A 12,604-nucleotide genomic window follows, 5' to 3' on the forward strand; every position below is an offset into this window, starting at 1 on the left:
AAGTGTGTATCCGAGTTGTAGGTTTTTAATGAGTTTATGTATACCCATGTGTGTATTTAATTTTGTGTGTATATTGGTTATGTATGAGTTGTAGGTTTTTGTTGCGTGTGAATGTGTTTGCATTTGCAACCAAAAAGGTTATTTGTGTGTGTTAATGAGAAGGAGAGAGAATTAGAATGTACGAAAGAAATAATGGAAGTAGGAGATTGGATGAGTGGGATTAGAGTGGTGCAAAGTCGTCGGAAAGAGGGTGAGGAAGTGGATAGGGTTGTAAACGAACCGAATGAACAAGAACAATGACTTGTTCATGTTCCTACGTTTAAGTTAGCCGAACTACAAACGAACACGCAAATGAGTTTTCTTGTTCATGTTCGTTCATTTAATAAATTACCTTGTTCATGTCCGTGAACAAGGTAAACAAACATAATTGAACCTATATAAACATAAACAAGCATATAATATAGTAATGTAATAAAAAACAATTGAACATATATGAATATAAGTTAACTAAAACGAACGAACATAAATGAATGAATAAGACCATTGTTCATGTTCGTCCATTTAATAACTAAACGAACGAGAATTTGTGTTCATTTACTAAATAAACGGATATAAACGAATTTTCTGTCGAACGATCCACATAACGTTTGGTTCGTTTACAGCCTTAAAAATGGAGTTTTAAGGAAGAGGGTGGTACGAGCTCTAGGATCATTTATAGTATAGTAATAATTAGTGACCATTTTTTATTTTATAATTACAAAATCATTAAGTAAATATAAAAAATAGAAAAAAGAAAGTTTGTTGTTTTATGTTAATTAATCCTACACATCTAAATAAAAATAAAACATATATATTTTTTAGCGACAAATATAATTTATTTCTAAGCTACTCTTGAATCTACTTATGTCCCAACAAGAGTAACGGTTGAGCTTAAGAAAAATAGACAAACACAATATTAAATTAGGTCAGAAGGCCTTTGATATATACGAATAAATGTGATCTTTAAAAATGTTGATTATATTCATGATTCAAATCAAAAGAACACTGGATTTTACTCTTCCATTTCCTCAAAATTATCATTACCAAATATAGTAATGAAAAAAATATAAATCACATAAACTAATTCAAATCTGAAATTTCTCCATTTTGGACCGGATCTTCTCCTCCAATATCGAAACCTCCACCTCCAACCCAAAAACCCGGTTCAACGCCTCCATATTTTCAAGTATGTCATCCAAATCCCGACCTTCATTTTCATCACATCTCAAATGTTGCATAGGCCCATGAAGAATCTTATTCACTATCCCTTTACTAAGATCATGAATCGCTTTCTGATTTTTCTTCGATAATTCCCCACCCATTTTTTCTAAGCATTTTTCCATTTCACTCGCTCTAATTCTCTCACCATATGCTCTAAGTTTCTTGATTGTCGACACTGTTTCTAAAGAATCTTTCCAACTTTCAAACTCTTTCACTTCTTCTAGAATGATCGATCGAGCTTCTACAACCTTCCGGAACCTTTCCCGTTTGTTGGATTCCACCACTTCCTTCAAATCATCCACGTTATAAACACGAGCTCCTTCAACATCCGATACACATGACTCCACGTTTCTTGGAACCGATATATCTATAAACAACCTTTGATTCACGGGGAATCCTCGGACTTGATCTTTTGTGAAAATTAAGGTTTCCGAAGCCGTACACGTGAAAATAATATCCGAATTTGACGCGTACGAGGTTAAATCCGATAATGGTCGATAAACAATCTCGATATTATCAAATTCTTCGCGTATTTTTGACACTTTATCTTCGGTTCTATTCACAACAACAATCTTTTTGCAGCCTTTTGAAATTAGATGTTTGATGACGAGGTTTCCCATTTTGCCGGCCCCAACTACTAGAACTTTTACGGAAGCGAAAGAATGTTCCGGAAGCTTCATTTGGGCGAGTTCCACGGCAGCTGAACTGACGGAAACCGACCCGGATGAGATTTGGGTCTCGGTTCTGACCCGTTTTCCAACTGTGATTGCATGCTTAAATAGCCCGCTGATTTTTCTATCGAACCCCGGGACTCCTTGACCCACTTTTACAACGTGTTTGACTTGAGAAAGAATTTGACCTTCTCCAAGAACCAAGGAATCGAGCCCTGAAGATACCTCGAATAGGTGTTTTGTGGCTTCTCTTTCGTATAGCAAGAATTGATGCTGACGTATATCGGAAATTGGAACCCCACTAATCTGCAAAAGGAATGTTAAATATCGTTAGATAAAAGACAACACATAAAATACACATAACACAGGTAACATAACCGTTAACGGTTAACATTTAACAATTAATATGTTAAATGTAGCCATTTAACAGAGTTAACTGTTAACTATTAACAGTTAGCATATTAACTGTTAATAGTTAACTTATCTGTTAATTGTTAACATGTTAACTGCTAACATTAAACATTTAATAGAATTAACTACTAACTGTTAGCATGTTAAGTTAAGGGTTAACATGTTAACAGTTAAGGGTTAACATGTTAACAGGTAACCTATTAATAAGTAACATTGTTTGTCCACTAGAAAGAAAGATATGTATATTGGTATATGGTAAGTACTTTTGACATCCATTCGGTGATTTCTTTAACCCCACGATGTTGGGAGAGGGCTACTGCATATATTTCCATCCTGTTGCAAGTGCTAAGAACAGCGGCTTCTTCTATATGATTCAAGGCACATAATTCAGTGATTGCTTGAGGCAATTCTGCTTCTGGAATGGAAAGTTTTTCACGGATTTCAACTGGTGCTGTGTGAAAACTAAGGCCCACCACCATAATACCACTTTTTTCCTTTGTGTATCCTGCAAAATGTAGAAAAAGGTATGATTATAATTAACTAAAGATCAAAAAGTAAATATACTTCTATTTGTCTATGATATCAGATTATATGGATCACATGAATTGCTTTGGAAATTTCAGAATTCATCTCCTAAAGTGCAGATCCATATCCGCATATTTCTAAAGAGAACCATATGAAAGTGATAGAAGAATCAATCATTCGAATAATAGATATATGCTTTCATGAAAAGATTTTATAAGAACAGCTCTTTCAGAATTATGCTTTCCTTTGGACAAAAGAAAAGGATCGGACAAAAAAAGGAATGATCATAAGTTCATAAAATACTTCAGGAAATTTTGGTCTTTCAATAATTCAATTTGATCTAGGTCAACTGATTGCATGAAGAGAAATTTTGTCTACATTTAGTGATCACAAAACATGACAACAGGCGTAAAATAAAGTGAAAACGGAAAACTCACTTTCAGCAGCAGACGTCTTGAGAAGCTCAAATGCAGAAAAACTGGACGAATTCGATACCGATTCCGATCTCGATCCTGAATCCGATGCTGCCTCGCATTTTAGGTTTACATATCGTGATTTTCCATTATAACTCAATGTCCCAACACTAACTGGCTTAAAATTCACGCGAATCCGAGAACCAACATAAGGAAAAGAAGAAGATGCGGTTGAATTACTATGGAGATTGATCATCGTGTCGGAATTGGAATTGGAATTGGAACAGGAATCAGGAAGAACTGCTGAATTGATGAAAAGACTCGAAACCACCACCATTATGGAGACCCAGAGACCTTAACAAACCCTAGAAATTGAGATCAAATTAGGTGGATGTGGGGAAGTTGAAGAAATAGAGAGGATTAGTTGAACAGAATCTGTCAATTTGATTGAATATGAAATGGTGCGGCATTTTTGACTAGGTGTTTGTCGTTAGGCCCCCACACGCCTGCTTTTCAAGAAGTACTAGAACAGAAGAATTCATCCTCGAGAACGTGACTGTTTGACTTTTTGTTGGAGTTGACCAAGTTTTATTCCATTGATTTGCAAAAGCAGTCCCTGAAAAATATTTCACTTTGCACTTTTGTTGCTAACAAAATTCTTCTTACATTTGTTCCACTATGAACCAGGTGAAATTACATTTAAGTCCTTCGTTGATTGCTACTAGTGACCGTTGTTCCATTAATTGAACCGTTAGTCCGTTTGCTTAACCATCTCAAAACATAAGAAGGGGTCCTTTTGATACTATCAGAGTTTGTCATCATAACTTAACTTGTAATCATACTGACTTGTAGTTAAAGAATATATCATTTATAATATCAATTTTATTCTGCCTTTGGTTACTATCACTAGGATTGTGTATGGGTCGGTTTTGATCGGTTTTAGATCCAGAATTAAACCCAAACTGAAAATGGTTGGTTTCTGGTTTCACAACCCAATAGGGTTGGTTTCTCCAGTTCTAGAGTCGATTTTGGCGGTTTTCCGGTTTCTCAGATTCAACCCATATACTGGAGTGTCGGCAGCGGCTTGTAGGTTTCATGTGTGTGTGTGCCAGTTTTTTGGTTTGGATGGATCGATTTCTGAGTAAAAACCGAAACTGAAACAAATTTTTTGGTTTTTAAATATTTTAAACACTAACGTCAGTTTTGCTTCGGTTTCGGTTTTGGTCCGTTTCTCAGTTTCTTGATTCACTATGGTTACCCCTAATTATCACATGCAGTTAGAGAATATATCATTTATGTCAATTGTATCCCGTATCCGCATCGCGATCGTTTATTATCTTATTGGCCAATTTCTTGTTACTCGTCATGGGTATAGTATTGATAGATGATATTAGAACAAATGGATTCTTATAACTTTTTAATATTGTATTATGTGTTTAAAATATAAATATATATATATATATATATATATATATATATATATATATATATATATATATATATATATATATATATTTATTTATTATTCTTGTTATTTTTAAAACATTTTATGTTATTAAAATTTACTAAAATACAAATGATATGTCTAAAATGTATATTAAAAATAATGTAAATATGATATTCGATGATGGAAATATTAAGGTATGAACATGACATGAAGAATATAATGAAAAGCCTTACTCAAGGTTTCTCATTTTTATCCCTATCCCACATTGGTGGGAACAAAGAAAATTAAAGTGGCATAATGTTTATATATTCAATTCCTCTTTAATTATCTATTGTAGTCCCACATTGGTCGAGAGCCTTTAAGTAAAGCACGCATAGGCTTATAAATAGATAATAGACTAATACTCTTTATTTCATGTTAGTGGGTTAGTCGTTAGCTAATTAATTTATTCATCTAGTTTTGTTTACTGTTATTTTATTTATTGTTTATGATTTATTCTTTCAACAATTTTAAGTTCAATAAGTAAAAATAAATGAAATGATTCTTTTCTTTGACATAGCTAATTAGATGGTCCAAATGTATATGTAGATTTAGACTGTCAAAATTCTTTGTAATTCTTGCAATGATCGACATTCTGTGAAAATCTTTTGCTGCATCGATTAGGAGAGGGTATATTATTTGATATGATACAATAAGTGTATTAAATAGTTTATAAAAAGTTGAGAAATATCTTCAAATTTGAAAAAATATTGGTGGATTCTAACAAGTGTATTGACACAAACATGGTGCCCTAGGAAGCATTGGTTCTAGGCATTTCCCAACGCCATTCTTGAATTGATTAGAACATCTTTCATTGCAACAACCCATGAGGCAATTGTGGTTACATAATCCCAGTATAGTTTGGCAACTACTCTTCATTGTTTCTGGCATTTGCACTAAATGGCTAGTGACATTGATGTCTGTCGACCCCTTTCTAGCCTCGTTGCTCATTGTAGATCCCGACACTTGTAAGACAACAAAAAAGACAGAGAGTTAGACATAATAATCCAAAACGTTATTTTTAGAGTCCGACATTGACTAGACATAGTAATATCTTTGTTTCTAGGTGTCTTATATAGTCTTATATTTCTCCTTAAAAGCTCTATTGGAGAAAAAAGATGAAGGTTCCATAAATATAACATTGACAAAAAGAACATAAATGAGATTTACCAAGAAAGCTTGCAAGAAGTGGGAGAATTATGATGAGTTGGATTTGTGTTGAAGTGGTTGCCTTGGTCATCGCCATCTCTAGACAACCAAATGCTCAAGCCGTTTAGTTTATAAGAAAAATGAATGGTGGTGAATGGTGATATGATTTGGACTTATATAGTGGCCTACATGTTATCTTTTACTAAAAAGCAATAAGATTCGTAATCTTTTATTTGCTTTTTGGTGCCAAAAAGATCCACCGGGTTTAAATTTATGATTTTTGTAATCAATAAAGGTAATATGTGAGTTTAATTTCATATATAGTATAATAGTAAATATATATATTTTATACTTTAAATTAACATCATTTAAATGCCTTTCTTAAATTATTCCTATGTTCAAATAATATATTTGTTTCTTCATGTAAGCTAATAAGCATTGAAACCATTTCCTTTATTTTACATCGTCTATATATATATATATATATATATATATATATATATATATATATATATATATATATATATATATATATATATATATATATATATATATATATATATATATATAATGTTTCTTTTTAATTTAATTATTTTTCTATCATCGATTTTTTAAAAACAACTAATTTGCACACCTATTATATTATCCTAAATCTACAAATTTTGTCTCAAATAAGACTTGGAATTCTCCATATTTTGCTGATTGGTTCCATGAATTTCTAATACCGTTGGGCCACATATGGCATCATATTGTTAAGAATCAAGATCGAGTATGTAGCAGTAGCAGAGCATGTAGCATGGGCTTCCTAAAACCAAAGTTATATATGCTAGCCCAATATTGCTTATTCAAATTAAAACCATGTAGGTTAAAAGTTATTTGGAATTTAGTTTTGAAGGTATCCGGTATACAAAATAGTTGTAAGTCAATCTCTCCATAAAAACATTGGGACAAGTTTTTTGACATTCTATTCTTTGTCAACGCCATTAAAAAGTAAGTCACTGATTCACCATCCCTATATGTAGTTTGTATGAGTCGATAACAAAATGTTGTCATTTATCATTCAGGCGGAGGTGGTAATTGGTCGAACCCTCGTGGCTCGACACTAGGAGGTTCACGTGTACACAATGTAATGTTTATTGTTGAAATTGATCTTTGAGCTTTATATTTACAATTTCAAGAATTATGTGTGGACCAAAGATGGAGTTCATGGCACTAAGAAAATCAACTCCCTCATTCACTCAACTAAAAATTGGCTCTTGATAACCATCTTTGATCAAGTTACAATTAAGAATTCTTGAACGTATAACAACAAGCCAAAGAATGGTAAAAATAGTTGACATTGCATTTGGTCTTCTTGAACCTCCTTTTGTCGGACCACGAGGGTGATACCAATTGCCATTGTACCTAGATGGTCAATGGCAACATTTTAACATCGACCAACACAAACTTTGAGGTGATCGCATCATTATAAGAGAGGTGGTAAAATAAGGATTTACTTCTTAGTGGCGTTGACTAGGAATGGAAGGTCAAGAATTAGGCATCAATGTTATGAAGAGATGAGCAAACATTTATTTTGTATATTGGATACCTATAAAATTTAATTACTTTTTTTCGTAATGTTAAAAATAGAAAAATAGTAAAAATTAAATATAAAAAGTGTTAATTTTTAATAGGCTTACATGTAATAAACAACAATAATTTTTCTTTAATTTGCTTATTGTTTGCAATTTTTCGAATTTACAACATTGCATTTTGAATATATCAAATTATGATAATATTATTTAAATATTTATTAATTTCATTGATATAATACCGAAAAAGTTATGAGGCTTAGAAGGTTTTTTTTTTTTTTTTTTCTCTGAAATGTCTTTATAAATAAATAAAATTTAAAATACAAATTCACAATGAAAATAAAAATAAATTATTATAATTTTTAATATACTTGAAATAAAAAATAAGATATTATTATATATCAAAATAAAATTACATTTTGCTAAACACATCTAGGAAACTTTCAGTTATTCCTCTTGTTTTTATTATTTTCCTCCACAAGCCCCTATTTTTCTGATCATGCACCCTCTTTTCCTCTACCCTCGTCATTGAAGAACACATATATAGACAGAAACAAACATCTAAACTCTACCTCAAATGCCCTTAAAAGCTTCACAAATCGTCAATGGTGATCAAATCCATCTCTAATTATTCATGTATCCCAGCAAACATTCTTCTTTCTACCATGAGAAAACACACCACGACATTTACCATAGTAGATTTCGATCTCTATTTAGGGTTTTCTTCAATTAGATCAGAAAAATAGAACCCCGATAATGATCCCCGTTTGAAATTTATAGGTTTTGTTTGATTTTTGATTTGTCTCATGGATGAAGCTGATGAAACGAGAGTTGAATCGCTTCATATGCAGGGACTAATTGTAAACAAATCATATATCTCTAAGGACGTAAGTGCAAATTACCTTGTTATGTGCCATGTCGATTGATAAACAGATTTTCCCGCATTTTTTCTTTTTACTTCGATTCCTCCGTATAAAACCCTGGAAATCACATCACGTATTCACGCAACCCACAAATTTCTTCGCCATTCTTCATGTTCGTCTTCTTTAAGAAAATGGAGCCAATTTCAGTAGGAGACAGATATGCGAAAGCCAAAATTGAAGAACCAAATCTGCGATTGCCTAAAGCATTACTGAAACCTCCCACTGAACTCTCTGATGATCTCAGCTATTTGAAAATTTTCGGTAAGAACTTCAAAATATCTTTAGGAAATTGTATCAAATCATCGCCATTTCTTCTGTTTTTGTATTATTCCATGTTCAGGTCGTTGATGAATGTTCTTATTATTTTTTTCTGTTTTCTGTGGACGTTTAATGGAGAATTTCGATTAGATCTCAAGAGAGTTACGTTTTGTTGTGTTATTTGACATCAATTTCTGTTTTTTTTTTTGATCTAATTGTTCGATTTCGTCACCAATGAAGTTGTAATTGGTGTATCAAACCAGATTGTTTTCAGAAAGTTTGTCATGTATCAAACACTCACATTTGTTCTAAACATGTTGATCAAGAAGAAATCAACCATAAATGCATAAATTTGTCTGTATTTGTGTGTTTGAGGTAATGTATCAGAGAGATTTACCTGTTATTCTCTTGGAAGAATTTCATTTTTCTCTGATTATCAGAAGAGAATACTCGGAAAGCTCAACAGCTAGCTGAAGCAGTTGCTTCAGGGGCCAAACTTGACAGAAAAGTATACAGAATTCGTAATAAAGAAGTATGTGAAACCTCAAATTCCATAATATTCCACAAATATCAAGAACTCAATTCATATTCATAAACCATATCCTGCTATTTTTCCATTGACAGCTTGTGAAAGCGATTGGGGAAGAATATGAAATAATGAAACTGATTCACAGAGCCTCAAAAGCCACAATCGGGCTAATAGCTGATGCTGAAACCAATCTTTATAGTCATTCATATCTGGACTTGTTGGGAACTGTTGAAGAAGTTCAAACTGCTGAAGAACTCATCCTAGATGAAATCCTAGCAGTTATATAATTAAATTAACCTTTTTTTTTTTTGAAAACTATTTCTTTTTCTGGCTTATTTTTTATACTTAATGTGGTTATGAATAATTGTTTGTAGACATATAGCAGTGTGAGTTTTCCAGTAATTCTAATGCCACCAACTGTATACCATGACCAAATGATCATCCCTGCCCAAAAGGTGCATGACATATAATTATATAAATAAATATGCTCAAAAGAATTTTTTTTATTTTGTTTTTGTGAAGGTTTGATTTTTGTTTGTGATCTGTTTATATATACAGGTTGTTCATATTGATGGAATTTATGGGAGTAGTTATGTGAGAATGGAAATGGAGTCTGGTGCATGGATAAAGGTTTTTTTTTTTAATGGTTTATTAATTTTTATTTTTATGAATAAATAGAGTAGACTGATTAAAATGAAAGAATATTTTGATCAGGTTGGAAAAAATCCAGGTGGTTCTGGAGGGGAGAAATTAGTGAACATATTTGGTCCACGTGAGAATGTTATCAAAGCCATGTGGTTAATTCAATCAGTAATCTGTGAGGTGATTTTTTTTTTAATTGATTAAAAGGTGGATGTATAAATGGGGTTAATTTGTTTTATGTGGTTATATATGTTGCAGGAGTACTAAAGATAAAGAAGCTAGTTGTGGTGAAGAAGCATCAATGGATTAGGTTACAATGAAATTGTGTCCGATAATATCACGAGTTTCAAGCCTACAATGTTTGATGAAATTTCTTGAACCTAATAAGGTTCTTCCTTTGTTGAAATGTCAATCAAAAGATAACCATTGATAAAGCTATAAACTAAAAGAAGTGACGATTTAAAAAAAAAAAAAAAAAAATTTTTCGGCTTCGTTTGAGTCTAATGAAGAATTCAACAATCTAACTCCAATATTGAAGCTTATCGGGAAATAAAAGCCCCCTTCCATCATCATACTATCATGTGTGTTATAGTTTAGTTGAGTGCTCGTATCCATATCCATATCGATCTTAAAAGTAAAATTTAAATATATATAAAATAATCGTTGTTTAATATCTCTTTTTGGTGTTCATAGTGCTTAATATATGTTATTTTACGTGATTTATAATCGATAGTTTGCACATGGTGATTTGTAAAGGATGGAGATACATAAATTAATGTATACCTTTTCATTCAAATCTTGATCAAAATGATCGAGTTCGATCTTTGATTTAGGGATGAGCGTGGGACGGAACCGGTACTGACCTGTACCGTTCCCGATTTCCTGAATACCGAATTTGATCAAAAGTTAATCCTGAGTACCGAACTGAATTAACATCACTGGTATCGGGAATGGAACCGGTACTCGGTACTAGTACCGGTACCAGCGGTATCGATTCCCGAATTTTATGTATTTGGAGTACCAAGTATCATCCCATATTTTTAAATTCGGTACGGTTCAGTACCGATTCGGTACGGTACCGATACGTGATTGAGATTTGAGACAAACTGCTCATACCTACTTTGATTTTTCTGTATTGGATCCCCCGTTTGTTGATTTTGGGTTATAGGCTACTCACACTTGGGTTAAAAATACTTTTATGGACATAAAGAACAATATTGCAATTTTCAAGTGTTATAAAACTAGGGTTACATGGTCAAGTAATCGTACTCGGAATCGGATATGCACCGATGTGATTTTTTAGAGATCGGTATAAACAATCTCGAATCGGTCAAACTCGGAAATTTGACTTTTTTAAACAAATAAATACTATAACCGTCAAGTAACTGGAAATATATATATATATATATATATATATATATATATATATATATATATATATATATATATATATATATATATATATATATATATATATATATATATATATATATATATATATATGGGAAAGAGTAATGTTATAAAAAAAGCTAATGATTAAATGCTTATTTTAATAAAGAATGGATCTTTAACAATCTTAGGTCAAAATCGATTCTCTTTGTTTTTAAGACTTTGTTTTAAATTTTATGATCCCATCAAGATAAATGTATTATAAACTATATATATATATATATATATATATATATATATATATATATATATATATATATATATATATATATATATATATATATATATATACACACACACACACTTTATAATACATTCATCTTGATGGGATCACAAAATTTAAGACAAAGTCTTAAAAGGAGAGTCGATTTTGACCTTAGATTTTTTTTTGAATGGTGGAGATTATATTGTTGTTGGTGATCCAAGTAAACATGTTTAAACAAATCACAATGAAGTATTTTAGATTTTCAGTCCTTTAAAAGTTATGTCTTCCATATTTAAAGTATCGTGTCTTCTTTATTTATAGGGAATGAAAACACCTTTCATTTAAAACGGTGTTGCTAAATTGACACCCTTTAGACACCTTATAAATACTTTTATTAAAAGTCAATCTATAATAAACTATTTACATTTTACTTTTTCAAAAAACAATGCAAATTTAACCAATAAAAAAACCTTAAAAATCAAACATCTTTTTCTTTTTAGTTTTTTCTTGAAACTACTAAAGAATCTTTATCTTTGATTTTTTTTCTTATAATTTTGTTTAGAAAAGTCATTTATTAATCAAGTTAATCCTTTATTATAAGATAGTTTTCCTTAATAATATATACTCAAACATAATATTTTTATCTATAAAAAAAATTTACAGACTCTTGAAAATATATCATTTTTTATGTATTTTTTGTCTAGAAAAATATATTTTTTTTATTTCTAAATAGAATAGTTACAATATATCTTTAACTTTTCTTATATAAAAAGTATAATTCCAAATATTTAAAAATAGAAAGCCTGTTCTAAAAAAAGGTAAACAAATTTTCTTGTTTAAGATCGTAATAATAAAAATAAACAAATAACCCATTCTATAATACTATTACAAATAGATAGAATATACAAATCACACGAACAACAAATTTTGCACCTTTAGGTTTTAACATCAAAACCTTACATCTAAAGAGAAAAACAAAAACCGGAATTTTGTTTAGTTGTGTTTTTATATCCTTTGCTTGTGCATCTAAATATAAAATCATTCAAAATCTAGATATAAAATATCAAACCTAAATAAGACAATACAAATCTTAATATGTGTCATACAGTTCC

At 31.1% G+C, this 12,604-nt stretch overlaps 1 protein-coding gene and 2 long non-coding RNA genes across 3 annotated transcripts; 1 reads left to right on the forward strand and 2 right to left on the reverse strand.

The window, feature by feature from the left end:
* Positions 1-996: 996 nt before the first annotated feature.
* LOC145015453 (glutamyl-tRNA reductase 2-like) lies at positions 997-3,744 on the reverse strand. Its single transcript, XM_078973928.1, has 3 exons — positions 3,305-3,744; positions 2,606-2,847; positions 997-2,237 (listed from the first exon to the last, which is right to left on the reverse strand). Exons 1-3 carry the CDS (start codon positions 3,615-3,617, stop codon positions 1,125-1,127), a joined length of 1,668 nt encoding a protein of 555 aa, XP_078830054.1. The 5' UTR covers positions 3,618-3,744; the 3' UTR covers positions 997-1,124.
* A 1,688-nt stretch (positions 3,745-5,432) lies between these two features.
* LOC145018391 (uncharacterized) lies at positions 5,433-6,044 on the reverse strand. The gene is made up of 2 exons (XR_013666984.1): positions 5,937-6,044; positions 5,433-5,731 (listed from the first exon to the last, which is right to left on the reverse strand). It is a non-coding gene; the product is annotated as an uncharacterized LOC145018391 (long non-coding RNA).
* Positions 6,045-8,022: 1,978 nt separating this feature from the next.
* On the forward strand, positions 8,023-10,288 carry LOC145018206 (uncharacterized). The gene is made up of 5 exons (XR_013666880.1): positions 8,023-9,199; positions 9,292-9,651; positions 9,755-9,826; positions 9,911-10,018; positions 10,097-10,288. It is a non-coding gene; the product is annotated as an uncharacterized LOC145018206 (long non-coding RNA).
* The last annotated feature ends 2,316 nt before the right edge of the window (positions 10,289-12,604 follow it).

This window comes from Lactuca saligna, chromosome 9 (assembly GCF_052625555.1).
Source record: "Lactuca saligna cultivar CGN05327 chromosome 9, ASM5262555v1, whole genome shotgun sequence".
NCBI classification, from domain to species: domain Eukaryota; kingdom Viridiplantae; phylum Streptophyta; class Magnoliopsida; order Asterales; family Asteraceae; genus Lactuca; species Lactuca saligna.

What these genes read in the sequence shown, in the direction of transcription:
- LOC145015453 (XM_078973928.1), bottom strand. Translation starts at nt 3,617, where the DNA reads ATGGTGGTGGTTTCGAGTCTTTTCATCAATTCAGCAGTTCTTCCTGAT. An exon ending in CAAGACGTCTGCTGCTGAAA is followed by an intron (nt 2,848 to 3,304) that starts GTGAGTTTTCCG and finishes TACATTTTGCAG; the next exon opens with GATACACAAAGGAAAAAAGT. An exon ending in TCACCGAATGGATGTCAAAA is followed by an intron (nt 2,238 to 2,605) that starts GTACTTACCATA and finishes TTCCTTTTGCAG; the next exon opens with ATTAGTGGGGTTCCAATTTC.